The sequence below is a fragment of the Penicillium paradoxum genome (assembly GCF_028828445.1).
Source record: "Penicillium paradoxum strain IBT 22861 chromosome Unknown utg000007l_segment0_segment0, whole genome shotgun sequence".
NCBI classification, from domain to species: domain Eukaryota; kingdom Fungi; phylum Ascomycota; class Eurotiomycetes; order Eurotiales; family Aspergillaceae; genus Penicillium; species Penicillium paradoxum.
Genome location: NW_026643185.1, coordinates 2,001,601 through 2,028,166, shown reverse-complemented (window position 1 = coordinate 2,028,166; position 26,566 = coordinate 2,001,601). Strand labels below are relative to the sequence as shown.

General features: G+C 48.6%; 10 protein-coding genes across 10 annotated transcripts; 3 read left to right on the top strand and 7 right to left on the bottom strand.

Annotated features, from left to right (window-relative positions):
- Positions 1-116: 116 nt before the first annotated feature.
- On the bottom strand, positions 117-2,078 carry rex3 (putative RNA exonuclease Rex3; the record flags this gene model as incomplete). Its single annotated transcript, XM_057179356.1, has 1 exon — positions 117-2,078. One exon carries the CDS (start codon positions 2,076-2,078, stop codon positions 117-119), a length of 1,962 nt encoding a protein of 653 aa, XP_057027742.1.
- A 1,129-nt stretch (positions 2,079-3,207) lies between these two features.
- N7457_008312 (uncharacterized protein) lies at positions 3,208-4,221 on the top strand (the record flags this gene model as incomplete). The annotated part of the gene is made up of 1 exon (XM_057179355.1): positions 3,208-4,221. The coding sequence occupies one exon, from the start codon at positions 3,208-3,210 to the stop codon at positions 4,219-4,221; it is 1,014 nt and encodes a 337-aa protein (XP_057027741.1).
- Positions 4,222-4,315: 94 nt separating this feature from the next.
- Positions 4,316-5,260, bottom strand: N7457_008311 (Translation elongation/initiation factor/Ribosomal beta-barrel; the record flags this gene model as incomplete). The annotated part of the gene is made up of 1 exon (XM_057179354.1): positions 4,316-5,260. The coding sequence occupies one exon, from the start codon at positions 5,258-5,260 to the stop codon at positions 4,316-4,318; it is 945 nt and encodes a 314-aa protein (XP_057027740.1).
- Positions 5,261-5,709: 449 nt separating this feature from the next.
- On the bottom strand, positions 5,710-7,116 carry N7457_008310 (phosphatidyl synthase; the record flags this gene model as incomplete). The annotated part of the gene is made up of 2 exons (XM_057179353.1): positions 5,710-6,655; positions 6,758-7,116. The coding sequence occupies 2 exons, from the start codon at positions 7,114-7,116 to the stop codon at positions 5,710-5,712; spliced, it is 1,305 nt and encodes a 434-aa protein (XP_057027739.1).
- A 2,481-nt stretch (positions 7,117-9,597) lies between these two features.
- N7457_008309 (uncharacterized protein) lies at positions 9,598-11,272 on the bottom strand (the record flags this gene model as incomplete). Its single annotated transcript, XM_057179352.1, has 2 exons — positions 9,598-10,580; positions 10,633-11,272. 2 exons carry the CDS (start codon positions 11,270-11,272, stop codon positions 9,598-9,600), a joined length of 1,623 nt encoding a protein of 540 aa, XP_057027738.1.
- Positions 11,273-12,694: 1,422 nt separating this feature from the next.
- N7457_008308 (uncharacterized protein) lies at positions 12,695-14,626 on the bottom strand (the record flags this gene model as incomplete). The annotated part of the gene is made up of 1 exon (XM_057179351.1): positions 12,695-14,626. One exon carries the CDS (start codon positions 14,624-14,626, stop codon positions 12,695-12,697), a length of 1,932 nt encoding a protein of 643 aa, XP_057027737.1.
- Positions 14,627-16,141: 1,515 nt separating this feature from the next.
- On the bottom strand, positions 16,142-16,527 carry N7457_008307 (YqaE/Pmp3 family membrane protein; the record flags this gene model as incomplete). Its single annotated transcript, XM_057179350.1, has 3 exons — positions 16,142-16,163; positions 16,216-16,350; positions 16,511-16,527. 3 exons carry the CDS (start codon positions 16,525-16,527, stop codon positions 16,142-16,144), a joined length of 174 nt encoding a protein of 57 aa, XP_057027736.1.
- A 936-nt stretch (positions 16,528-17,463) lies between these two features.
- Positions 17,464-19,158, bottom strand: N7457_008306 (fungal specific transcription factor domain-containing protein; the record flags this gene model as incomplete). The annotated part of the gene is made up of 2 exons (XM_057179349.1): positions 17,464-18,538; positions 18,590-19,158. 2 exons carry the CDS (start codon positions 19,156-19,158, stop codon positions 17,464-17,466), a joined length of 1,644 nt encoding a protein of 547 aa, XP_057027735.1.
- Positions 19,159-20,151: 993 nt separating this feature from the next.
- Positions 20,152-21,747, top strand: N7457_008305 (uncharacterized protein; the record flags this gene model as incomplete). The annotated part of the gene is made up of 2 exons (XM_057179348.1): positions 20,152-20,325; positions 20,374-21,747. 2 exons carry the CDS (start codon positions 20,152-20,154, stop codon positions 21,745-21,747), a joined length of 1,548 nt encoding a protein of 515 aa, XP_057027734.1.
- Positions 21,748-22,036: 289 nt separating this feature from the next.
- On the top strand, positions 22,037-22,976 carry N7457_008304 (H(+)-transporting V0 sector ATPase subunit c; the record flags this gene model as incomplete). The annotated part of the gene is made up of 6 exons (XM_057179347.1): positions 22,037-22,053; positions 22,181-22,193; positions 22,317-22,446; positions 22,538-22,694; positions 22,754-22,857; positions 22,918-22,976. 6 exons carry the CDS (start codon positions 22,037-22,039, stop codon positions 22,974-22,976), a joined length of 480 nt encoding a protein of 159 aa, XP_057027733.1.
- Between the last annotated feature and the right edge of the window lie 3,590 nt (positions 22,977-26,566).

The window sequence follows — 26,566 nt, the reverse complement described above, 5'->3', positions numbered from 1 at the left end:
TCCTACTGGCGTAGTGTAATCCTGTAAATTGTTCGACCTTTTACACATGCACTTGTAGGGTATCTCCAACAATAATTGAACATAACACATGAGATAGGATTGCGAAATATCCACAATTATCTAACGGCCTTTCTTTTCTTGCCAGGACCAGGGACTTTCGTCCATGAGGAATCGGATATTGATTCTAGGCCATCGGGATGGACAAGCTTACTCCCCTCGATTTGATATCCGTTCTTCTTCAGCTCCTTCCATTTCTCGCCCACCTTTACTCTCACAAGATCACCGGTTGCAATGGAATCTTCTTTCGAGTCATGCCCATCGTGCCCAATCTGGATGTCGCGGCCAAGATGTCTTTGAGCAAGGGCCTTGAGACCTAGGCGTATAGGGAGGCCTTTGGGGTGGGGATATAGGAGAACGGTATCAATGACTGTAGGGTGGATGATGCGGCAGGCGTTGAGGTCGTTTTCGATTGCATGGCCGATGAGAGGTGTCTCAGGTTGGAGAAACTTCAGAAGTAGATCTCGCGCTTCGGCAGGCGACGAAACAAGTTGCAACGGTGATTGGGATTTCTCCTTCTCTTCAACAGATGTCGAATCTGTGTTGGGCATTGTAGAGCCATACGGTTTGGCAGAAGTATAGTGTTCCGGGCTGACACCAGAATAGCGTGTATTGAGATCCAAGATTTCACCCATAGGTCGTACTAGAATGTCGAGGAGATCATGGCCTTGAGGCCAGCTGACGGCAGTGAGACGGATCAGCTCAAGACCCAATGTGGTGTACCCCATCTCGCAATCAAGAGCAACCGGTTCGAGAGTTTCTTTCTCGGGCTGCGACGGGGTTGTTTGGAATTGGAGGATGGATGCAAGTCGTTTGGTCTCCGAGACCTTGAAAACATGGGACTTCGTTTTGGTGCAGCCAGTAGACGTTCCCAGCGCTTCGCTGCAACAGGGAAAGTACGGTTGAGATGGACCAGTGACATGGTCTGTTTTCTTGCTCTGGGGGTAGACGGGCCGTCCTGGATGATACGTACAGTGGCCACCACTGGCCAGAGCACCATCCTCGCGACGACCTGGAAATACCTGGAATCGCTGACCGCACCTATCGCACTTCTCCCAGCCATTGGATCCCTCCACTCCTCGCTTGGCGGTCTCGATCTCTGCGCCAGTGGGCGCCTTTGTGACATATCCATGTTTTTCGAGGCCGGCGAGGGGTGTGATTAGCTTGGGCACAACTGCGATTTCTTGAGCGGGGCTGAGCCCAGTGTTGATGGATACGGGCTTCGTCTGCGGTTTTTGAATGGGGCTGATCTTATAGTATCGCACATTCAAGTGAGCCATAACTTCCTTAGCCCATTCATCAATGCCCATCTTCGTGATTTTGACAATCCGAAGTTTGATAACATTGCTGTAGATGCTAGAATTGTTCCTTGCGAATTTCTCTTCCTCATCCAGAGCCATTGTGATGAGCTCGTCCGATGTTAGAATAAAGCATCTGTTCGAGCTGTTCTTATCCTTCCGTAACTTTTGGTTGAGAGCAGACATGGCGGAGTGTAGTTTCTGCAAGATGGCAGTTCGAGTGCCATGGGTTGCTGGTGCATTGGCAAGCATGCGAGGGTTCAGCGTTTCCTTTGGAGCCTTGCGGGGAGGAAGTTTTGCTGACGACCCAGCAGGAGTAGCATCAGTAGGCCTCACAGAAATGTTTCCCGAAGGATTTGGGAGTTCATGACTTGAGCTTGCAGGGGCCATTCCTTCGATTGTAGGTTGAGCGCTCGAACTCCCTTGACTCGTCTTTTGAGTTTCTTTGCGTGCAACTGATTTTGACGAATGCTGGCCCATCTCGATGGATGGGCCTTTAACGCTGTGAGATGGAATTGGGGACAGGGACAACGGCAACTGAGGATTTTCCACTTTGGCCCGTTTAGAAGGAGGACCATCAACACCTGGGGCTGGAACATGCGAAGTTTGAGGCTTAGTCGGGCTCGGGTCACTATTAGGGTGAAAGAACAGGCATCTCAAAAGAGCACAATCCTTGCCCTGTGGACATAAAATGCCCGCAAAACAACCGAGCGATGTGAACATGATGGGTGATCAGACGAGATGAGACCAGGTTAGATATGGTCTAAGTACTTGGGGTTTTGAACGGAGAAGCTATTCAAGGACAACTGATCCCAGCGTCTAGAAATACATGGTGACCAGATATATGAATCTCTGTTCATCGACAATTTGCTTGTTTTGTGTACCAAATAGGCTGGGGCGAATACTGCTGGAACGCTATCGTGTCACTCGCTGTCTTGGAACGGAGATCAATAAAAATGACCCAACCTGCAGTATTGTGAACCAAGTAGCTAGCTAAAGCTTTAGATAGAACGCAGATTCATATGAAGCAAGGGAACAGGTTGACATCGCTAGAAAACAACATCGGGGCTGTTCAGTGAAGTGATAAGTCAGGTCTGATGCAAAACAGACAAACATTGAGGGCCTGACATTGCAGGCAGAATCTCATGTCTGTCTGGTCATTATGGCTGTACTTTTCTGCTATGTATGGATTATTTGAGATCTGACTCGAAAGCCTAGCTTGAGGATTGTTTTTCAATCTATCTTGTATTCAGGGCTCTATGGTTTGCAAAAGGAGACACACCACGCCTTGCACATAAGACATGTAAGTCCCTTATCGCCGATAACTCCAGGCTGACGATGGACGGACTTCGGACGAACAGATATCCGGACAACAGATAGGTTCCTTTTATTTAATCTTAGGAACTCTGCAATCTCACCGAGAGGAACAACTAGCGAGACCATGTCAGATACTTCTCAAGCCCATCACCTCTGCGTGCTGGTCCACGGGTACTGCCCTCCCCTTACCAATGACGTATTGACCAGCCCGTTAACGCGACAAATGTTCCTTACAGACTCTGGGGAAACCCCTCACACCTTGATTATATCGCATCTGCACTGAGAGATAGATATGGAGACGAAGATCTCTACATCCTCTGCCCGAAAGCAAACAGCGGGAACTATACCTACGACGGAATCGAGTTGGGCGGAGAACGATTAGTGCACGAAATCGAGGAGACGCTGGAATCTTTAGCGGAAAAGGGACAGAAAATCACGAAGATCAGTGTGGTTGGATATTCACTCGGGGGTTTTACTCGCACGCTATGCGATCGGCTTGCTCAATGCACGGGGTTGGCTGGATAAGCTGGAACCGATGAACTTCACTACCTTTGCCACACCCCACGTCGGAGTGAGAGCGCCGCTCAAGGGGTACAAGGATCAAATTTTCAACGTTCTAGGACCAAAGACACTTTCAGCATCTGGACGCCAAATGTGGCTGGTTGATTCCTTCCGAGATACCGGGCGACCATTGCTTGCCGTTCTAGCTGATCCTGAGAGCATTTTTATAACGGGCCTGAAGAAGTTTCAGCAGCGAACCATATATGCCAATATTGTGAATGATCGCTCGGTTCTCTTCTATACGTCTGGTCTTTCCAAACACGATCCTTTCCGACGTCTGGAAGATGTGAATATCAACTACGTCAAGGGCTATGAAGATGTCATTATCGATCCCGATCTTCATGTGCTTCCTCCGGTGGAAGGAAAACCGGAGACTGCAGCAGCGCAGATTTGGAAGAAATTGAAATCTGTGGCTCTCTGGATACCTCTGTCATCATTACTCCTGGTCCTCGTGCCACTGGCTTCTACACTGTTTTTGATCAATGCCGGCATACAGACGTTTCGCAGCTCGAAGCGAATCCGCATGCACGAACTTGGTGAAAATCTCGAGCGCTTTGGACGATACCGAGTACCTCTCTTGGTTCAAGATGCTCAGCATGCCGTGGAAGAGGCCTTTGAGAGCGTCAATGCCATACAAGAACCAGCTTATCTATCAAACAGTGACACCGAAGTGTCCGAAGCAGCACCCGAGAAATCTGCAAGATTATCTGTCTCGAGTCCTGCGCAAAGTGATGCTGAACTCGGGTCTGCCTCAGCTAGACGGTCATCTACGACCGCGGGTTCTACGCGCTTTCCCAAGCTGGCATTGACCCATGAACAATTTGGTATAATCGATTCACTTAACGCTGTGGGAATTCGGAAATACCCCGTCCATATACAGAAGCATCGACATAGCCATGCAGCTATCATTGTTCGAGTTGAGAAGGATGGATTCAGAGAAGGCAAGATAGTGATGAAGCACTGGCTGGACAACGAGTTCGTATTATAATCCCACATTTCCTTGATAGCGTTAGATCATGTACATAGAGTCACAATACCCCCATCATATAATCTACCAAACAGCCGTACAAATAGAACCAAAGTTATCCCTCAACCCCTGCAGAAACATCATAAGCCACGCGACTAACACCCTTTTGCCGACTGATCTTCCGAATAACAACCGAACCGACCAGACCCGTCCGCGCAACATGAGTACCCCCACAAGCATTGTGATCCAGCCCACCTATACTCGCAATCCGAGTCCGACCATCACGAGAAAAACCCTCCCCATCACCCATCCGCACCCCGCCCTCCAACCAAGACATGAGAATGGGCAGATCCCGCGACACCAGCTCATCAACCTTCTCCTGGATAATCCGCTTATGCTCATTATACAACAACCCTTCATATTCCATAGCCGCCTCCCCCGGAAAATGATTCGCCTTGACTTTCTTCATCTCCGGCATCAAAAGCTGCATAGCCAATCCAACAATGTGACCGGCGGAATGGAGCCTGGAATGATAATTGCGCTTTGAGTCATCGACCCTTTGCACGACATGCTGGCCCTCCGCAAAGGGCGACGAAGAGTCTAGATATTTTCCAAAATGCAGGTACAGTCCGTCGGACGTCTTGCGCACCAGCGAGACTTCAAACGTCGTGTTTTGGTCTATTGCTGCGATTGCGCCGGTGTCGCTGGGCTGTCCTCCGCCTTGTGCGTAGAAGATTGTCTGGCGTGTGGTGATCGCGTTGTCTTCTGTGGGCACGTTTTTGACTAGGGTTTTCTGTTCTTCGGATAGTGAGGGTATTGGCTGGGATGATAGAATCTCCGTAGTCAATGTCCGCAGCGAGGCGTCGTCAAGGTATAGTGCCTCTGTTCGGGGGATCTGGTTTGGGACGTTAGTGGTGGTACATGAAGCTACACTGGGAGAATCCTCACCATTATTGCTACAGGATGTGGCTTTGGGGATAAAAACTTTCTTGTATGTACTGTCTAGGCCGAGAGATCCTTTTATATGCGATGTCGAGGCCTTGCGCGCGTAGTGGGTCATGTCAACTACAGGGCTGAGTGCCTCAATATTCAGGCTTTGAAACATCCGGCCATTGTCGTGAAAATGGGATTCAGCTATCGTTGTCCCTGGTCATGTACAAGATCTACTGGAGTAGGTGTTGATTCATTTCAAATTGCTATCATTGATCATTGTGGAATCACTAGATAGATTCCAGGTGTACTATGTATGGAAGTCATCCAACCCATATCGCAATCAAGAGTGGGAAAGGACCCGCGCCGAATCGAGAGAAGATACAAAAGCTCAAGATGACGGGGAATCATATAGAAAAACATGTTGGCGAAAAATCATAAAATTGACTGGTTCATGTCCTCACATGAAAAATCCGGTGGCAGGTAAGATACCGGGCGTGAGGAGAGAAAAAAAAAAACGAAAGTTGTTAAGTGTTTACAGAGGCATGAGAAGCAGTTCAAGAGAAACCAAAGAGCTGCTTAGTTGGGAGCTTCTTTTCTGGTGTCAATGTCGAGCTCGGAAACGGTTGAGCCCTTAGAAGTCTTTCGATGCTCGCGCTCGATGGCAAACTTGACAGCATCAAAGACATTGTTGCAGATCTTCCTGGGAGGATAACGCGGAACAGTACCATCCCGGTAGACTCCAGTCTTGACTAAAACAGAGAACCAATCGTTTTCCGTAGTCTCGTTGAACTCGTTTGTGCCGCGAATGTCGGACTCCGGAGTATCGCCAATGAAGTAGACAGTGGATGGAGACCGGTCGATGCCACAGGAATCCTTTCGCCACTTTTGCAAAAGTCGAGTGGCAAATTCATATGTTCCAATCTGGGGTTTACCGAAGGCAATGGTGTTGAGATCCTTGCCAGTAATAGCAGCATAGACGGCTTCGAGAGAAGCGCGCAACGCTCCCATTCCAAGACGGGAATGTTCATGCGATGTTGACCACACTACATCGGTATGTGAGAAGAAGACCGGGGGTCCCTCGGTAAAGCTCTCCGATCGTGTGTTCAACCAGCCATCTTTGGTCATGAGGCAATCCAAAATGATTTGTTGGTCGCCAGCCCAATCTCGACTGTCTGCAAAGACAAAGACCGCTTCAATTCGGACCTTGTCTAGATCGAGCAGCCGGGAGTTCTCATACTCCTCATCCGTCAGTGTTCGGAATGGTGTGGTGTCGTGTCGCGTCTTGATGATATCTCCAGGCGTGATGACATCCTTGAATCCATATCCTTCAGCCACTATTCGACACTTCTCACCCTCGCCACCGACTACCAGGACGGTGTGGTACCGCTGGGCCATTTCACGCATCGGCGTATGGCCGCAGATGAACTGACCAGGGTTGACTTCCAGGTCGAGTTGTTTACTGAGATCGAGACATCGCTCTTTCTCTGTCTTGCCACCGCCGTTGGTCAAGAAAATGTAGGGACTAAGATGATGCAATCAGTTACAGATTCTTTTGACTCTTATCGGGGACTTCTACTCCTCAATACCGAGCGAGGAGAAACACAATGACCAGGTAAACACTTACACTTTGACTCCGTAGGGATTTTCACCATTGATGTATCTCATGGCATCAACGGCTTCAGGAATGGGTTTCCCGCCCTTGATGAGAACGCCGTCGATATCAAAGGCCAGAGCAAAATCATCGCTAGTGACCATTGGAGGGGTTGACATGGGCGTATTGATCGGCGAAGTATCATCTTCCGATGAGACTAGTTCCTCGTGGTGTTCGGTCATATCGGATAGTTTGGAAATATGGTCAGAAGTAGAAGCCATGAAATGCTTAGGAGGAACGACGACGTTCGGACCTCCATAAAGATCGGCCCGAGCGGTGTCCAGACTATCAAGTCGGACTCTTTGAGTTCCGATTCTATCGGCTTTGGCCATTGTGAATAGAAGATGATAGGTGTGGGGCAGACTGTGGGTACAATGACGATGAGGATCGCTTCCTTGATGAGGCGTGATACAATGACCTCAAGATCGTCCAACGTTTGTTGACGATCCGTTACAATGCCAGGGACAGGTTTATAGATGCACACGCTATTGCGTTCTCTTGTGACGTGCAGTCTGCAGGGAAAATCAGGCCGGTTGCAGCATAAAGGGAATCGGAATGATTTAGAGTAGCTGCGACATGTGGGGGGAGATCAGGGCCCATTAATATAGCAGACTGAGGCCGAAGCAAAGCGCAGTTTGCATCATCGATCTGTTGGCCCCAAAACATGGGGTTCCGCTATGTCCAGGCTCAGACCTCGTCATTCTACCAATTGTTCTGAATTAAAACAAGCCCAAAGCATCTGAAATCAGAAATGGGTTATAGATCCACAACGGCACCACTTGGCGCATGAGCCTCGGTCCACAAGCCTTATTCATGGCGCTGATTCGATGAGTGAAAGATGCGCAACCACAACGAGGTTAGGAAGTGGAGCTCATGGTGGGTTGAGGGAACTTGACGTAAGGAAAACCAGCGGATTTCGGGATTTCAGAACAAGATTATAAGATAGAACCAATGGTGGCAATCTCAGGATTTGATCTCGGAGTCGCTTTAAGCCTTTTTGCTTGCGGCTTTCGGCGTGGCGTGGTCGGTATCACTAGAGGCGTCCGATGAATCCGTGTCCAGGAGCGCCTCTTCCGTTGTGAGGGATTGGGTATTTCCAATCTGACCACCTTGTTTTCGAGCGGGGGGATTCACCACAACCTCGGGGACAAGATCAAATCAAAGATGCGGGGTGTATCGGGCGTTTGACGTCATCGAGCTGAAGCACTGTCAGGAACCAGCTCTCGGAAATAAAAAGCAGCAAGTCAATGGGTCTGTGCCCCTATACCACAGGAAGTAAGATCGGGGTGTCGGAATGGAAACTTGTGAGTGGTGCAGAGAACGAAAAAGGCGGCTTGACCAAAGACGCGGGCGCCGCCACATGCTGGCCGATACGACCTCGGACCAACACCAGAGCTATATTAAGAGCCAAGGAATGCAAGCCATAAAGGATCTCACAATCAGAACTTCCTGAGAGAATATGTTTGCTATTGGGTATAAGAGGAGAAGTGGACTCACTAATCCTGTAACGTCAAGCCTTCGCCTCGTGTCTCGAGCGCAAGAAACCAGTACTTCGTAAGTCCGATAATAGGAAGTACGGCATACCTACTATTCTCGGCCAGAGCGTCAGTGTGCATCCAAGGACGCACACCATAAACCCTGTTCAAAGGCTTTGTCCAATCCCAACATTTGATCATTCCGCAAGCTTACCATTTCCTCTGATGACGGAGCCTTTAATCAGTCTAGGCTGAGTCGATTCTGGCGCAATGCGCGGCTCTTCCTAGCAACTCAGTATTGGGAGTTACCTGGGTATTGTCTATGGCTGGGAAAGTAAGTCAAATTGCGATCTTTTTTATCGGAGGTCCATGCACAGTCTATGCACGTATATCTGTGGCCACGGGTTAAATGGGAGGCTGGCTTTTGTTTGGTTGTATTCATGCTAGGCCTGGTTTGGGGCTCTTTGACAAGCCCAGTCGAAGGAATTCCTCCCGATGCGTGCCCTGTTACCTGTTGACACGAAGCTTGACAAAAGCATCCAGCAGCCACACAAAAACGGGACAGAGAAGTGGTTGACATCTTGAACTAGAGAGTTGATTTCCGACAATTGAAGATCACGATCGACAGAATCTGGGGAAGAACCCTGCCATCGGCTCCACTGGCCTGCTTCTGTATGAGGTTATATGATCCTCATCTTGTTGCATAAAACTATCAACAGGATCAAGGAAAATACTCCCAAGGCCAATGCCAGTTCTCTATGCTAATACATACCGAAGGAAATGATTTATAAGTAGCCTAGATAACTGGCTCCTATTCTCGAGGGTCCATCTGGCTTGGCCCAATGATCGTGTCATGATCGCCGGGGCAGATGGGAAGAACCGATCTCCGAATTTGCGGTGCCCAAGAGCCTTGGAAAGAAAACAAAAGGATCCGTCAATCTGTAGGAAAAGAGAAGGAATATGCTAGATCATATCGAATACAATGCATTATTTGCTCGATACATGATTTCCACAGATCACGGACAACCAGAGAAACCTGTCTGATATTAATTTTGTCTGCGTCGAAGTTTACTTCTAATTGTGTAGGCCAACGTATGCAGCTTTGAATTTTGGTAGGGTTGAAATATGAATAATGGGGTCACTTCACAGTAGGGCTTTTGCTTAGTTCATTTTCTAGCATGTGTGAGAAGCTCAACATTAGAACAAGTTTACATGGATATTCCAGACATAATACATAACATGATAAAGCATATCTGCAGGTGGCTAGGTGGAGCCCTGGAGGAGAACCTGGGAAGACAACTTTGAATGTCGGACAAACTGTCAATCTTCACCAATGTCTCAGTCCATGAAGTCAGATCCAGATCCCTCGGCAATGTCGTCCATGATCTGATCCAGGTCAAGCTCATCATCAATATCAGCCCAGTCATCATAAAACACATCCTCGCCAGTAAAATCAAAAGGATGAGACAAGGGGTCATGCAAATGGAAAAACATGCGGTGATAGAAGGAGAGGCATTCACAAGAACATGTCTTGTATTTGGGCAGCACGAGTGGATAAGGGACGGTGACCGCGGATAGCTCCACCTTCTTTGTCTCAAACCTGCTTTTCCAGATGTTGATCTCCTGGCATATCTGTGTGGCCGGGGGATTGGTCTTGGATTCGTTGATTGAAGGAAGGTCTTCAATGATCTCTGGGACTTCACATGTAAAGCGACGCAGATTCGGAAGCATTCCGCTTTGCAGCATCTCGTGGATACTTGAAGGAAGCCAGGCTTTGACTTCGTCGTAACGTATCGTGAGACTCTCGAGACTGCTTGGTAGAATATCATCTTCGGCGTTCAACTCAAGGCAGTCTTTTCCTGCTAGTGTACTGAGGGTTGTTGTGAGATGCTTGAGATTGGTGAGTTCGCCAAAGTCTGCATCTTCATCACCACCCCAGTAAAGGTCGTAATCCATAAATTCAAGGGAACGGGCTTGTGCGAGCACCGATTCAACATAGCCGCGAGGTTGCCCTTCGGGATCCACCAAATCCTCTATTCTAGGACCTCGGAAGGTGAATCGCTTCAATGCTTGCGGATATTCGAGCAGTCCCCCGAGGTCGGACGGGTCTATCTTGCAATTCAAAAGGGTCAATTCCTCCAGCTGCGTGGAAGCCATTGCAGAAGGGGAAGGGCGAGACGTAGAAATCTGGAAGAAAGCACCAGTAACACAGAGCTGACGGAGACCTGGATGACGGAAGAGTGCTTCGGTGAATGATGGTAGACACCCACTATCCATCTGGGTGTTGTGCTGGTCTCCGTTATAATCGCTCCCGATGTGACCTGATCATTATTAGGTTCTTGTCCAGTAGAATAGGGAGGTTAAAAGACTCACAGACGCGCAAAGCAGGCATTCCTGGTGGGTTTTGGAGCAGTGCATGCGAGAATAATCCTTCTTTCGAACTATCTCGCTCGAAACTAAGTTTGTCACTTACACCTGGTGGACTGAAAGATGATTCTCCCGGAGGACCCCAGCCTAAATCTCTCCACTCCTTGACGATAGCTGTTCCCGTGACTACCTTTCTCGACCATTCCAGCAAAGCATCATCTCGCTCATCGCGATTGGCCCATCGTGTTAACTCAAAGGGTCTCGGATTTCTTCTCAAAACCAGCTTCTCCAGTTCTGGTAAAGTTGCGGCCGTCTTATAGAATTTCAGATAGCGATGAGAATAAAATTCTGAGCCAGCATCCTCCTTGTGTCGAATTTGGCGAATACGCGGTGCCAACTCTGGACGCCGCTCTATCGTGCGGGCAAGACGAGCCCCGCTTTCTGAATTCCATAGGCGTACTGTGCTGTAGAGAGAAGGTTCAATCCTTTGATAGAGCATTGAGCATGTCCGAGAAAGTCGGCTCAGATGCTGCGCGGACTCTTCATCACACAGACTTTCAATGATCATATCCCAGAGCTCCAAAGGAAACACAGGCAAAATTGTGGATCTTGCAGGGCGAGCCATCATCCTATCTGGAGTGGCCATTATGGAATTAGCCAACAGAACAGATCTCTGAGAAATTCCAGACGCAGACTCGAGTGAGTTGGGAAAGATGTGATCAATCGTGTGTTTTGTACAGTCAATTTGGGACCCCAATTTCTTATCTAAGCTCCCCCGCCAAAACACCCCAACGTGTTCCCGGGGCTTTCCTTCTTTCGAACTGCCTCTCTTTCGTTTCTTTGCGCATCGGCTGTCTAGGCGAGCTCTCACAGACCTAGCCAAACGACAGAAGTTCTCCAAAGTCTCCTCGTGAAGCTCGATCAAAAACTGGCAATTTCCGCAGGGATCTGCGACTCGGGTCCAGAAACTGCCGCTCAGCGTGCGCTGCCTTGAGCGCTTTCTTCTGGATATTCTATGAACATCCCTGCTTCTTTCATCGAGTCCGCTATACACGGTATCGCATTGTTATGGCTTGTTCTGGTAGAATCCGCCCCGAAAAAGGAGCCGCAGCTGCGGGGCCTAACTGCCCATGGAGTATGATGATTCTTTGCACAGAGTACGATAGAGAGCGCATGGGGAAGGCAAAACTACGACAGCTATGAAAAGGTCAGTGTTCTTGAGGTTTCTGCTTTGGCATGATGCCTTCTAGGATGAACATATGGAAGGAGTGCACAGCAACGGGGCCTCTTGTCCCCGGAGCGCCCCCAGATTTCTTTATCGTAGAAGCCTCTTGGTACTCGGAATCCCATCTCCCTTTTCCTTCATAGTCTTGATGATCTCGTGCAGGGTGGTCGGGAAAGTGATTTCATAGACCTCAAGAGCAACCCAATACCAGAAATAGAACTTCCCGCGGGCTCCAAACAGGTAGGCCGTTTGTGCAATGACACATCATCGGACGGTCTCTTCCAAAATGCAGACTTTCATATAGCTGTTGTCCAAAACTATCCTCTGCCTCCCAGTCATCTTTATATTCGAGGTCCTCGGGCTTTGAGCCCCACCCGGATGGCAGGTCATTCTATGTATGATCTGCATTAGCGTTGGATACAATGCCTTGACAGCGACAGGCTTACCACGATGGCGATGTTGGATTCGTCATTAGAGTGGAGTTTCTGGATATCTGAAACGAGTTGTGATGAGTAAACAGGTAGGTCAGAAATGCGTCATAAGCAGTGATATAACTGTCAACATATGTAGATTTAATCTTTAAATCTAATCAGTATATTGAGGAAAACAGACAATACTCTTATGAGCGTCAAATCTGTAACAGATCAAGTCTAACAAAATAATTTTAACTAGATATGTATATAGATTCACAAAGATGGATGTAGGTAACGCATTGCAATGCAACAAGAATGTCAAATCAATATATCCACCCATATCAACAAAACAACATAATATACAACAAAAATAAGCAAAGCAATGATGTAGATAATGTGCTGGAGCAAATACCAACAGAACCCAGAACTCCTAATCCACACGAAGAATCAAATCATCACCTCTCCTCGATGGCGTCAAGTTCCGACTAGTGGGAGAAACTCGATTCGCCATAGAGACAGCCTTTCTCTTTGGGCTATCGGGATAATGCACAACACCAGGACATAGCTCAGAAGGATAGGGGAGTTCCCCAGAAACTTCTCGAGATCTTGGGGGTGCACCGGCACGCCCACGTTCTAGCCACAGGTCCTCGGGGCAATATGGTGCGACGACTTCGCTGGGTGGTCGTGGACTGTTGCGGATCTGAACTCGCTTGATGTCATTGCCGTGTACAATACGCGGCCTGGACACTATCTCCGAGCCTGGGGGTATGCTTGATGATGGGGTGCGTGCAAGGTGAGGTGCATGTGTTCCTGGTGATAGACTGCGATGCTGGTCAGGGGTGGTGTGGGTAGGAGCGGCGAGGTGAGTGTTTGGATATAAGGAGGAACATGACCCAGGAGGCGCGTTGATTGCAGCACTATTGTTCGATGAGGAGGTTTTCAAGGCCGAGTTGGGGTTGAATGGGGAGGCTAAGGTACTCGGAGGACCGGATCTTCGTTTGAAGTTCCCTGTTGGGAAGCCGTCCTTAAAGGCGCGTGGATTGGGTGGTAAGCCTGCGAGTCTAGGTTGAATCCCTAATCGCGGGGAATTGTTTTGTGTCATTCCGGCCGCCGCTACCGCTTGGTGGGTTTCGTCTTCTTCAAAGAGAGTGCCTCCACTGTCTGGCCGGTGGTTCCAATTCAGCGGCTTTGGATACATTCCAGCTGGGCCATCTGGAATTAGTCTTGCCATGCTGTGCTGCGACGAGTCTGTCCTGGGAGAAGCTTCCCAATCGGAATCGGAGCTGATGGCAAACCCTATTCGTTCATGGTCCCTGGATTGACCTGGGTGTGATGTTCTAGCAAATCGAGGCAAGTATCGGGATGGTGATCGGACATCAGCCATTGGCTGGATAATGCGCTGTTGCTGTGTTATTTCCTCGTGGCCGCTCGCAAGGCTGTATGAAGACCCTAGGCCTGAACCACCTGTCGGGAGTCGTGGCATCGGTTTTGAAAAATCGGAAGGCTCAGACATCGCGCCCCCAATCTCAAAGACGTGTAAACGCGCACTTTCCGGATGTCTTCGTCGCCATCTCTTGCGGCAGAAAAGCACGGCAACAACGATGATGAAAGACCCTGCTATCCCTGATGCTACTGATACTCCAATGACTGCCGCTGGAGAGATAGCATGATTATCTTTCTTATTCGTGTCTTCAGGAGACCCACTGGGAGGCAAAGCACTCTCACTGGTGGACGTGATTGTCTCTGTTTGAGACTTAGAAGGCTCTGAAGATGAAGCGTGATAAAACGTGACCTCAGAGGTCTGGCTGGAAGTAGTAGAGGTTGGCACCAGTGTCGATACTGTGGTTGAAGTTGTTAGAGGGGCATCTGGTGTGTATTCAGTTGTCGAGATAGAGGTTGTTGATATTATCTCCGCAGTCGTGCTTGCCTCGGTGGTTATCGTCGTCCTTGTATCAGAAAAGACCGTCGCGGTGATCGTCTGATGTGTATTTGGAAGGGCTTCAGGCACCGAATCACATATGTGATACGCCCTAGATTTGGCAACAACCGTCTGTGGGCATACAGATAGCACACAACTCAAAGCCGCTTCCCCCAAGGTTAAGCCACCGGATGACTGGGTGCGGCAGAGACATTTGATATTGGACGGCGACTTGCATTGCGTGGGTGTGTACTCGGATTTGATGAAGTTAACCACACAATCCTTGGCGCAGTCTGGAACCATGTCATATAAAAGCGAGTTTGATACATTGCTGGATACATCCTGAGCCGCTGAACGGTGTGCGAGTAAGAGGAGGATCGCGATGATTATCCCGTGGATAGGAAGGACAACCATACTGCGGTAGCCCTGTTCATGATGAGCCATGGCTCTTTATGTAAATTTTCGCAACGGATTCACCTTGTAAACTCTTGCATGGGTTGGATTACCCTCGAACCCTTGTACATAGGGTTATCATCATTGATAGAGGGCTGCGATTTGGATAGCAAATGGTGTAGAGATAGCAAAACCGACATACAACGCCAGCAAAATAAGGAAATATCAATCATGTTCCTCAAAAGAGGGTCTCTGGCCTAGTTAAACACGAAGTCAAAGCGCAGCTGGACTCTAAGCGCGAGGCAAAACTGACCATGACGCTGGCCACTGACCTTTCGGGGCCTGGGGCTCAACATCATTCTGAAACACAGTACTTGAGGCTATGACTGTGTAGGCGCTAGAGTGAGACTGCATGACATCTTAAATAGTAAGACCCCCTCAAAGAGCGAATCGCCGAAGTGCTGAGGCGCCCTCTCTCCAGGGCTGGATGGTCGGCCTGGTAAGTGGCTCCGATACGCGCCGGGCCATCGACAGCGCTTAGGCTGCAGAACGTGTTGTGGATGGCGTCAGGCTAGGTTTCAGATTTCCTAAACTTAGTGGATGAATGACTGGAATTTGTATGTACTACTTGGATTCTACACTCTGATTGGCGTTGCCTTGGTGGTACATCGTTTACCAACCTGAGCAGACTTGGCCTGGATGGTTCATGTGACGATTTCCGCTAAAACTTCGATCTGCTCAGAAAATCGAATCTATCTGTGTCATTCCGGCAAGATTGGGCAAGACTTCGCCTGGTGTTTTATCTATCTTGTTTGGTTTCGTGGGCTGCTCACCGGTTACCCCTGTACTCCGTGCACTCGAAACACTGTGATAGTACAACGGGGTAGTTGCAGCCACCTCATGCAGTGGCATAAGCCAATCAATTGCAATGGTTAAAGAGGGATGTGGCTGCAGCCCACAATGGCTAGCATGCGTCAATTGTATTCGACTCATGCACTCTTCGGCCATTTGTGACGAGTCCCAGTCGTTGTACATAAGAGACATCGATCCCGATACAGTTGGATTTCTCTACAGGTACACTTTGTCTACGGAGTATGTATATCTAGGGATGAAGAAGTAGTTTGTAATAAAATCCATGCCCGTGAATCATAAAGCTAGCCAACAGCGGGCATTGATACGAAACAACGAAGCCATAGGCTCAGGCCGCATGAGCTGGTATCATTCAGAAAAACAAGGAACCCGCAGTATTGAGCAAGACAAAGAAAAATAATAACACAAGGAAAAACATCACCATGCGACCACACCGAATATTAAGGAATTATGGACATCATGTCGGACCATGTGCCAAGTGGTGGCGGCCGCATTGGGCTAGTCTGATCCGGACCTCCACGGAACCACGCTGACATCGGCGTTCAGGATATCGAACCGCACCGCCCCTTACTTCAAGCGTAAGGCGAGAGCAGGGATCGATGTAAAATTAGTCGCAGAGTATTCCGTATCGCTTTTCAAGGGGTATTGAGGGTGAAAAAGCATTGGCTGCGAGGGTGTGGGGGGAGGTAGGCATCGCTAGTATTTGAAAATAATGTAACTAGAAAGTAGTCAGCAGCTGTCACGAGGTCTTCGGAGCTCTCAACACATACATGGCGTGAATGATACCAGGGATCCAACCAAGGATGGTCAAACAGATGTTGATCAGGAGATCAGAACCACATCCGCGCTCCAGGAAGACACCCAGAGGGGGCAGGATGATGGCAAAGATGATCTTGCAGATATCACTGCCGACGACGTTAGCACACTGGACATGGTCTCTGTCTCGTCCCCAGACGGCCGCGCGACCTGACGACAGGAGGGTGCGACAGGGTGCGACAGGCCGCGAGTTAGGGCCTCGGGTAGAAGCTAAGCTCGAGAGTGATAGAGCAAAGAGAGTCAACTTACGAGGCGGTGAAAGGCATCTTGAGGGAGATTTGATGGGAAGTGAGAAATAAGCGGGAAGTTGGGAAGGAAGGCGGAGGGAGGGAAGTTCTTAAAAGGAGTCCGGGCGCGAGCTTGGGTCATTACATCATGCCGCCACCCAGAGGTGGCTCAAGTTGACAACAGGCACACAATGTGGCTTAGACGATGACCGAATTCTTTTTATTTTTATTTTTTTTCGCTTTGTATCTAGTGTTCCTTTCAATCTGCAACATACACCGTGAATTAAACCTGTGAGCGTTGCAGAATTGTGATTATGTTCGTTTTGTTCGAAGGTCGGGCCTGTTGCCAAGACGAATGGATGACCTTTTGACTGCCACCTCCGATCACCGGCTGTCTCGGCCCTATCCCCTTCATCCTTTTGCTCGTTGCCTAGATCAAGCTTGGCAGAAGCTGCATTCTGCCCTTTTTCCAGTTCTTTTCTATATTTGTCGCTTCTATTCCTCAAATGCCGTATCCAGCGCATTGATGCAGGTCGAGTCTCATGATAATGCCGATCCCTCCAAAGTACTGTTATACCAGGTGCTTCTAACTTTGGCCCCGGGGATCATTACTCGGTAGGTCTTGAGAATGTGTGCCAAGTACTTCCTCGTTGTACAATCTGTGGCGCCTACAAAGTACACCCCAGGCCGTGGCCAGACAGCTCGCCAGCCCTACGATGGGCCCTTGCCCCCACCTGCCAAGGCACTTGGTATCATGTGGATGGCCGGTGACTTTACTTGGGTAAATCACACAGGGGAAGACGGCTACGGAGTACTCGTCACATTGAACACGGCTAAGATAAGCATCAAGACAGCTTATCAACAATGTACTTCTTTCGAATCTGGAGTACCTAGCCCAGCAAGTTGGCTCACATAGTTGGCTACATTGATGGAAATCGTGGTAGGCAGAACCATGATATCGGAATGAACGTGACTTCAGATTGGGGCAGTATTTTCCAACCAGCCGAAATCAACATCGTCTAACAAGGAGTTCCACTGCGGGACGTCTAGGTCTGGCGCCACAGCCACAAAGTCCGACCAAAGTTGTTGCCAGCCTTCTTCCCCCATATCGTCGGTCAAGGCTCCGCTCGTTGTGAATCCACCCTGCATGTCGAGACGGCTGCCGATCTGATTGGCCACCAGCGGTTCGTCGGGTCCACCCGTGAATGTGCCATTCAGCCCTGTTTCGCGAGGCGCCGCAGGTCCGCCCCTGGTCTCTGTAAGGTCTTGACTCTGTCTCTGCAGCGTCGACAGTAGTGTTTGCATGTTTCTCTGGACCCCTTCAACCAGCGATCCAGAGCCCTGTTTTGATTGCTCCAATATTTTGTAGGCAGCAAGCACCTTGGTCTTTCGAGCTTCTGCATCAGGTGCGTTAGGATTGAATGAGACATCGGTCGCCAGGATAAGCGCCGCGAGAAAGACGTGCTGTACAACTCTCCAGAGCCGCGCGGGATACCATTCAGCGTCCGGGCCCATCTCATCCATTGCACGTCTCAGCTCTAAGACGGTCTGCGCTGATCTGATGCATATCATGTGCGAATAGGCATATTTTGGATTCGTCACGCCTTCTAAATGATAGGGTCGATGGAGCCGGGACAGCCGTATGTGAAAGCTGAAATGTAGATTGATACGCTGCCATGTAATATAGGGCCGCTCTTCGCAGATTTCCTGGCTTTTCTCGATGCTCTCCTGGTCCATTTTGAAGAATTCGGGAATTTCTTCGAGGCATTTGTGAAACTTCTTGTCAATAGCGAGTATAACTGCATAGTCGGGCTCTTGAGAGCCCAGTAGAACCGAGGGCATAGCATCGACCACCTCACGGCAGAGATTTGCCATTCTTACTCTCTGAATGGATCCTGAAATGGCCGTAGGAACTGACAAGGGAAAGGATTGCTGGAACCCCGTGGCCAACATCAGCTCATCGTCGATGTTGCTTGGAAAGTTCACATTCATGTGTTTTGGCTGAAAATCATAAGCGCCCTCTTGAGGGCCTCCCGAGAATGCAGAAAGCCTAAAACTGTCAGTCAGCCAACCCGATACCAGAAGCGAGCAGGATCTCTACCAATCCGATGCCACCATGTCCCACCAGAATCGTCTTTGAACTTCAACTTCGATCAGATTGCACCCCTTCAGCCTCCGTTCGTCCTGACTTTGAGCAGTATCCAAGCGGTGAATTCTCATATCTCTTGCCATTAAAACACATCGGGTTTTCAGAAGACTTATCTTTACAGAGAGACCTTCTGTATTCGTGAGCAAATGAGCCAAGGTGCTTATAGCAATTATTGCTGTGGTTGATGGCTGCACCGGCTGCAGAGGATGTTCCAATATAGACAAAGCCAGCTGGGAGTATATCTCAAACGATGCATTGGCATTTGTTTGGGTAGCGTTCAGCTTTTCCAGAAGCTGAGGTGACCAAACTAGTGCTGCACCGGAGAATATGCTAAAGAGCAACATGAGGTTAGTGGGTGTGGGCTGTTCACCATTGAGCATGCCTTGATAAGACTCCTCCATCAATTTTCGGGTGGAAGGTACATGGAGGACACCAAGTGAAGGCTGTAACTTCTGAACAAAATGGGCGAATAATTCCCTAGCTTCTCCTATTGGAGGAAGCTGCTTTATAGCGCCGCTCATCTCGGCGTGTTCATCAACGTCGCTGGCTTGGTTATTTGGCAATGACTGATGATGGCAACCAAATGGAGTAAATAATTGGAACGTCGGTATCTGAATGCTATGCTCTCAGCATGGGTTGTTTCTTTCAAATACTGCATTGGGCTTTTGATCGCACGTACTGTGTTGGATCTGGGAACTATAGGGACTCGGTGACGCCTAGGATTTTGTCCCCAGGCTCTAGTCGAACCTTCGAACACCGCTTCTTCCAGTCTTCCTATTCGACTCATAAGATCATTATTTCTTCCAGATATTAGCGATATTCACGCCATTAGTGTTCAAGTGGAAAATTCACTGTGGGGCCTGAATGGCTGGAGCAATACGCTTGGCCGAAGGCGATGGGAGGTTTTCCGCCGATGCTGATATTTGAAAGGCTCTCTGATCTTCGGTGCTCTCTGAACTCTGCCCAGAGTATTCACAGGAGATGTCCCTTTGCACACAATTTGAGCATGGCTGGGCTCGGTCGCACCGGCGCTTTTTCGCTCGACAGGCTCCACAGGACAAGGGTGTTCGATTCCACCGGTGCATCATTATGATTGGATGACCATGCCTATCTCGCTTCATCGTGAATAGGTAGGTATAACCCACTCGCAGACGTGTAAGATTGAATGTATACGATGCTCCGCGGTCACTCGGAGTCTCTTACTTGAATTGGTCTAGCGCGTTATGTTAAATCGACTTTACATCCCCTAGTCCTAGATGGGCACATGTATCTTCTACAAGTATTTGGCCATTAGCTAGAGTGGCAACATCCTTCAACGGCTTCTCTATTTGACTTCCAACTTTCCAACTAAAGCTCAATGAAGTATGTGCGCTATACATAAAAGATACTTGCAGTGATCTATACCGTGAAAACAGATGTTCCGCTCCGCGAATGACCCACTATCCTCCGCAATGACTTCCGCGTTTTCCTAATTGGACCGAGTTTGATTCTCATATATCAACTTTGGAATGTCAATGAGATTCAAACAGATGAGTGGAGTCCTCACCTCGGGGCGCCAGCAGCTCTTGGGCTCTTATAAAGCACCCGGAAACTTCGGCCGCGTAACTAGATGGTATGCGACACAGCACCTGGCTAAAGTTGGGCGGCCTTTGGCATACACATGGCTCACAAAGACCGCAGAAGAGACAGTCAGTGACCAATCTTTTGGCTTTGATATTCAAGCTAAACGATGAAAGACCCCAGATGATATCTTGTCCAATCTCCCTTCGGGGCCTGTAAGCCCATCAGCTGCGCCCGCCTCCGTCCCTCTCCTCCTCGTCACCCCAAGCTTCGCCCACTGGCTTGATCCTTCCAGTCCTTTCTTGTCACAGTTTTTCAGTCGCCTTTATGGGAGCTCTCCGGGAGCCGAGACTCTTTATGCAGTCGCTGCTGTGGTGGACACACTCCCGAATACAACCGCCGAGAGCTCAAATTTCAGCGAGTCGGAAGGGCTGTCGCTTTTGGCAGTCGAACAATCTGGCGTTGTAGCAAAGGTTACACCTCCACGTCTCATCAGGAGCTCTGCCAGCGAGGAAACCAATCTCTTGTTTTCCGTTCCAGCTCAAGCAATTGGTCAAGCCAGCACAGGGTCTGCACACGAGATTGGATTGCGTCTTGCAAATACTATTTTTGTCAATGGGAGAGAAACGACACTCTTCGGTACGCGCTGGCTTTGGGATAACAACACAAAGGGATATGCCTTGGACAAATCAGTGGAACTTACAAGCTGCTTGATTACGGCTACTGCTCAGGTAGTGAATACCACATTGGAACTGCCATTGCACCCAGTGACTGAACGACGAAGAGTCCTTACTAGCATGGGAAACATTTTGAGACAACTGGCAAAATCAACAGATGCGACATCGACGGAGCCAATGCCTGCCTCCTCGGAGCTCGAAAAAGAACTTCCGCGCTACATCGCAGAACATAATATTATGGACCAGCGTGTGTCTGTATGGGCACTGGTCGAGACGCCTGACTTGGAGGTGGCTGATCCAGGCTCAGCTACTCATGATCGCTTGATTCAATCTCTGCGCCAGGGCGGGAAATTGCACCGTGTCATGAGCGGTGGAGGTGGCTGGGGAAAGAAGCAAGGCCTTCTCTCCCTAGATCCCGAAGTAAGCTTCTCGGGGACAGCGATTCGAAATGAACTTGTCGCATTGAGCCAAGTTTTCGATCCCCATACTACCCATTCAGATGCACTCCCCTCTATTGACAAGGGGATCGCTGTAGATGATCTATCTCTCCTTTCACAAGTTGCTACTGCTGGCGACTACATTCAGTTCTTTGTGTCGGTAGAGCCAACTCTCACACAAAGCCAAGTTTCGAGCAAACATGACGCACAGGAATCGGCTGTTAGCTACCACTTTGGAATGGTAACCGACTCTATGGAACTCGAGACATATCAAACCGATGAGGACCGCAGCAACATCATTTCTCTCCCTCGCACCTTTGGAGCACTGTCCGAGAAGGCAATTGCCTACTCACAGCCTATGGAAGGAGGAATGGAGTCAGAGACCTGCACGAAGCTGGATATACCAGGATCTCGAGTTATCCTTAAAACTGTATAAATAAACCGACATATGTATAATAATAGATCAAATCAACACCAAAACCCCCATAACCACAATTGGACCTCTACACGTCACATACACTGTAGTGATACCCGGTCCTGGTGGAGATGCCAAGACCCTACACGTGATCCTGAGAGGCCAGCATGTTTGCCGTCGACCTCCAAGCCTCTGGACTCTCCATCCTCCCCCGACCGTATCCAACTGAGCTTGCCGACCTCGGGTCTTTTATATCTTTTCAAAGCTCCCACTTCTCCACGAGAACCTCGTTGAGTCGTATTTTATCAAAATGGCCACCGAACTTTGGTATGTCCTCAGTCAGACCTCTCTCCAGCCCCTGGGTACTTGACAGCTTCCAATCGGCATCTTGCTATCATTTCCGTCAATTCTCAAAAACTGCGGAGTAGCCTTGCTAACTCTTCATTTTTGATAGCCCCGTCTATGCGGTGAGTCTCTCAATATGCTAGATCCCGATACCCAAGCACCACCAAGCCAATCGCCCGTTTCGGCCGCCTCTCCACGTCATCCATACTTGCTATCGAAATGATAACTAATATTTGCTTTCTTAGCCCTTCTTTGGCGCGCTGGGCTGCACCTCCGCTATCGTCTTCACCTGCTTCGGTGCCGCATATGGAACCGCTAAGGCCGGTGTCGGAGTTTGCTCCATGGCCGTCCTCCGCCCCGATCTGATCGTTAAGAGTACGTGGATCCCAACAAGTCGATAGCTATGCCAATCTGGCTTCGCATCGTGCAAGATCAAATGGTTCTGGTTCGCTAATCATATCTCCAGACATTGTTCCCATTGTCATGGCTGGTATCATTGGTATCTACGGTCTTGTCGTGTCGGTCCTGGTCGCCAACGACCTGACCCAGCAGCTCCCTCTTTACACTGGTTTCATCCAGCTTGGTGCTGGTCTGTCTGTCGGTCTGGCTGGTCTGGCTGCAGGGTAAGTTTGCGAGACAAGGTATCTTCAAATGGCCAGGGCTTTGCTAACTGAGATCGCAGTTTCGCTATTGGTATTGTTGGTGACGCAGGTGTTCGTGGAACGGCTCAACAGCCTAGGCTCTATGTCGGAATGATTTTGATTCTCATTTTCGCTGAAGTTTTGGGTAAGTCATTGCTCCTCATCCATGTTTATTCAATATCATCTAACCACTCCCTCGTCATAGGTCTGTACGGATTGATTGTTGCTCTTCTCATGAACTCCCGCTCGAAAGCAATCTGCTAAACGAATGACCTTGCGCCGCATGTCGGGATTTGGACCTCGAATCGTGCCATGAATTGCACGCACTTGCGCGGTTCCCGGTCCCTTCCCACATGCGCATTTTTAACATTTCTCGGACGCAAATCAATGTGCCTCTTCGTCCGGGGAAGCTGACATGACAAATTTGGTGCGGGTGCAGGAGTGGATGGATTCGGAACATAATCAATCGATTTCACCCCGTTTGACACAGAAGATTCGATGACTGGGTGGATGTAGAATCGGATTTTTCAAGCATTCATCCTGGACTCGATGGACAGGTGTGGGTAGATATTGGATTTTTGGCTTTACATTGCATGACACCGCGCTGGACTCTGTACTTTATATGAAATTCGCTGATCCGAGGCTTAAGTCTTCGTCCTCTCTTCCGTTATGGTGGTTAGGCAGGATCTGCTGTAAGGAGTTTGTTGTTTCTTTGCTTTTCAATATTTGTCTTCCCTGTGGACGTTTATGGTATCTTTCTCGGTTTGACTTAGTTCTTTGTTCTTTTATTGGGCTTTTCCGTACCATAGGTTATACTTCAAATCTATTGTTATAGACATTGATATTTTGTTATCACATAGGTATTCTAGGGCTTGGCGTTGTAGGCCAACGTAGGTGGTAAATCAAGTATCGCCAATGTCTCGAGACAAGCAAGTCTCCTAAGCCTTTGCGACTCATTGCCGACGAGGACCATAGAAGCCCTCAGGTGCAAGCGAAGAGGCAGACTGTTTGCTTCTCCAAGCACTCCTTCCTCGCTCTTTCCCTGCGTCTGTTCCTTATTTTGACTGTGAACAGGACGCTCACAAGGCAAGAGCCAGGGCAGGTGACTGCCAGGTTTGATCGTTGAATATAAAATACTCTTTCCCTCTTCCTCATCCCCATCCCCATCCCCTTCCCCCTCATCATGAAGTTCTAGTAACTTGAGTCTCCTTCTTGCTCACTTCCCACGCACCAGTTCTAACCGAAAGATGCGAATTCGCCAACTCTCCGAAAGTTTCTTCCATAGGCTTTCAAGAAGGCTACTCTACAGTTATGATGACACTGGTGTCCTAGGCCGAACAGCCTGCGAATGAAGCTGGAACCGGGGGATTATTCAAGGCATCCTCATCTTCGCGACGCAATGTGAGAATCAAGTTCCCCACAGAACGCAGGCAATCTCTAACTCTGTATAGGAAATTGAATGGAGATGACACCCTTTCTATAAACTTACAACCTCCTTCATACAGCCGTGGACCTTGGTTCACAAAAAGCACCCTAAGGGTTCGGAGAGGAGATGCCAAATCTTGTGACTTACAGCACATAACACTCTGTGGGAAGGGCAGCAGTGATTGATACAGAGGGGGTATGGACTGCGCTCTCAAATGCCAGGAGTTTGATATTTCAACCCAGCTCCCATTCTCCATATGTCCAACAAATCAAATGTTCAAGATGGATTAGCCTTTTATACAATCATTCCGGTAACCTTGGTTTGACATCCTGGACATCTCCTTCCGAGCAGTTCCTAGATGAACTACGTTAGCGGCATGGATATGAAGTTCCGCTCATGGAGCGCTTCAGACTTCTGCTGCGTTGTTTCGTCAGATAATGGGGTCAGGCTACTTGCGAAAATATTCTGCACAAGCAAGCATTCGACCCAAATCCGACAGACATTCTATGGCAATCTCTCTCATTCTCAGACAGAAAGATTCAAGTGTGGAACCAAGATTAAGGATTTAGACAAAGACAGAAGCAGAGAAGAGACAGAAAGGGAGTCTCTCTCATTGCTGCTTCAATCTCTTCGGGGACGATCACCTGTCACCTGTCCTAGATTGCCTGTCTCCTAGTTTGGTGGTTTGTTTGTCTCTTTCAATATTACTAAACCTAGACGGGACGTGCAAGTTTGATAGGTTTGCAGAGAGGCTGGGTATAAAGCCTTCATCATCTGCAGATTTCTCTTTCTTCTTTCCCAGTCTTTGGCTGTATCGTTCTCTGCACTCGTTTTCTTTGTAGATCGACCTGGCTCTTGACATCTTCTAACAATTTAACACTATCTCTATGGATGATGTTTGTGAACCATTAGTATCTATCCTTTGAATGACTTATATATAAATTCCTTTAAAATTAATGCTGATCTGTATGCTGTCCGATGCAGGGAACTTCCTTAGACTGTGCTTTTTAGCGGTAACTCTTCTCTCTATCTATAACTAGGTAAGGTTTGCTATTAGGGATACATTTAGAAAGATAAACTAGACCCCAGAATCTTAGGCTGATCATGTGCATTCATTATTCATCCTGGCCTTCAAAGAGTCCCGTCATTTCTTACTATATGCTTTGGAACTAGAGAACCAATTTCCTAGGGTAGTCTACAATACTAGATGCCGAAGGGGGGACAGCCTCGTTATCTGCGAAAAAGGAAAGGATGCAAAGCTTGCCTATTCTCTAGTTTTGACTAAACTACCACTGTAACTACACACAATTCCCCTTGTGGTAATAAGTCCATTATATTAGACGATAACACTTCCAGTTGTATCAACTTTGGATTGCTAACTATTCAGGCTAAGCTGCAGGGTCTGTCTGGAAATCGTCACAACGGAATCTTGATCAGAATCCCCTGCTTTGACCGAACCATAGCGGGACCTGAATCACCAACTGGCGCAGCAATCATAGGCTCCCAACCCAGCATGACTAGAGAGACTAGCATTACTAGGACAATGATCTTGATAGGGTTGATCAATATGATGAGACTGCAACCGTACCCTCGTCAAGCATGGTCTTGAACGAATCGCAGACAGTGAGCCTGCCTTACATACTAGACGTTCTCAAAGATAGTCTATGCACCCAGTAGGCAAGACCAAGCATCTGAAGCCAGCACCGTTCTCAGATCACTACAATGTGGAACCTGGATAAACACAGCCGACAGAAGGCAAGAGGTGCCCAAAAGCACAGATATCCACGAAGTCTACTAAGTCATGTAGTCGAGCTAGACGGCTACACCGCTGCAGGGCCCTTCCTGAACAGACTATCTGAACCAGTGGCGTGGCCAACTTCAGGTATACACCGTATAGATCGAAACACGGGGCTCTGTGGGCGCGGATGAGAAAGAAAGAGATGTTGGAAGGTCTAGGAACACAGAGTGGTAATTGAAGAAAATATTACCGTGTATAGATATAAGAGCCGGCATGCTGTCGCCTATTGCTCTCACTTTACAGCTATCACATCCATTCTTTTAGACACGACTTCCTTTCAATCCTAAAAACCAAACTCACTTTTCAAATCTTAGATTGATCATTCTATTGCCTCTGCCGGCTCGTATTGTATCTGGTATGATATCCAATGAGGTACATGTGTTGACCACCTCCTACGGGGTACAAGTTCTTATGGAAATCCTGAAAAATCCCTGCTCTATTGCTAGTCTTATTGCCTATGTGAGTGAATATCCGAGAAAGTAGCAAGGACACGAAGAATTGAGTGAGCAAGATCTATTGGGTTATCTGCAATGCATGGGAGATTCCAAATCACACACATGACACCAAAGCCAAATGACTGCACTTCAGCGCCAAGCAGTTCTTCACAGCAAAAGAGCAAAAGGAGAAGAG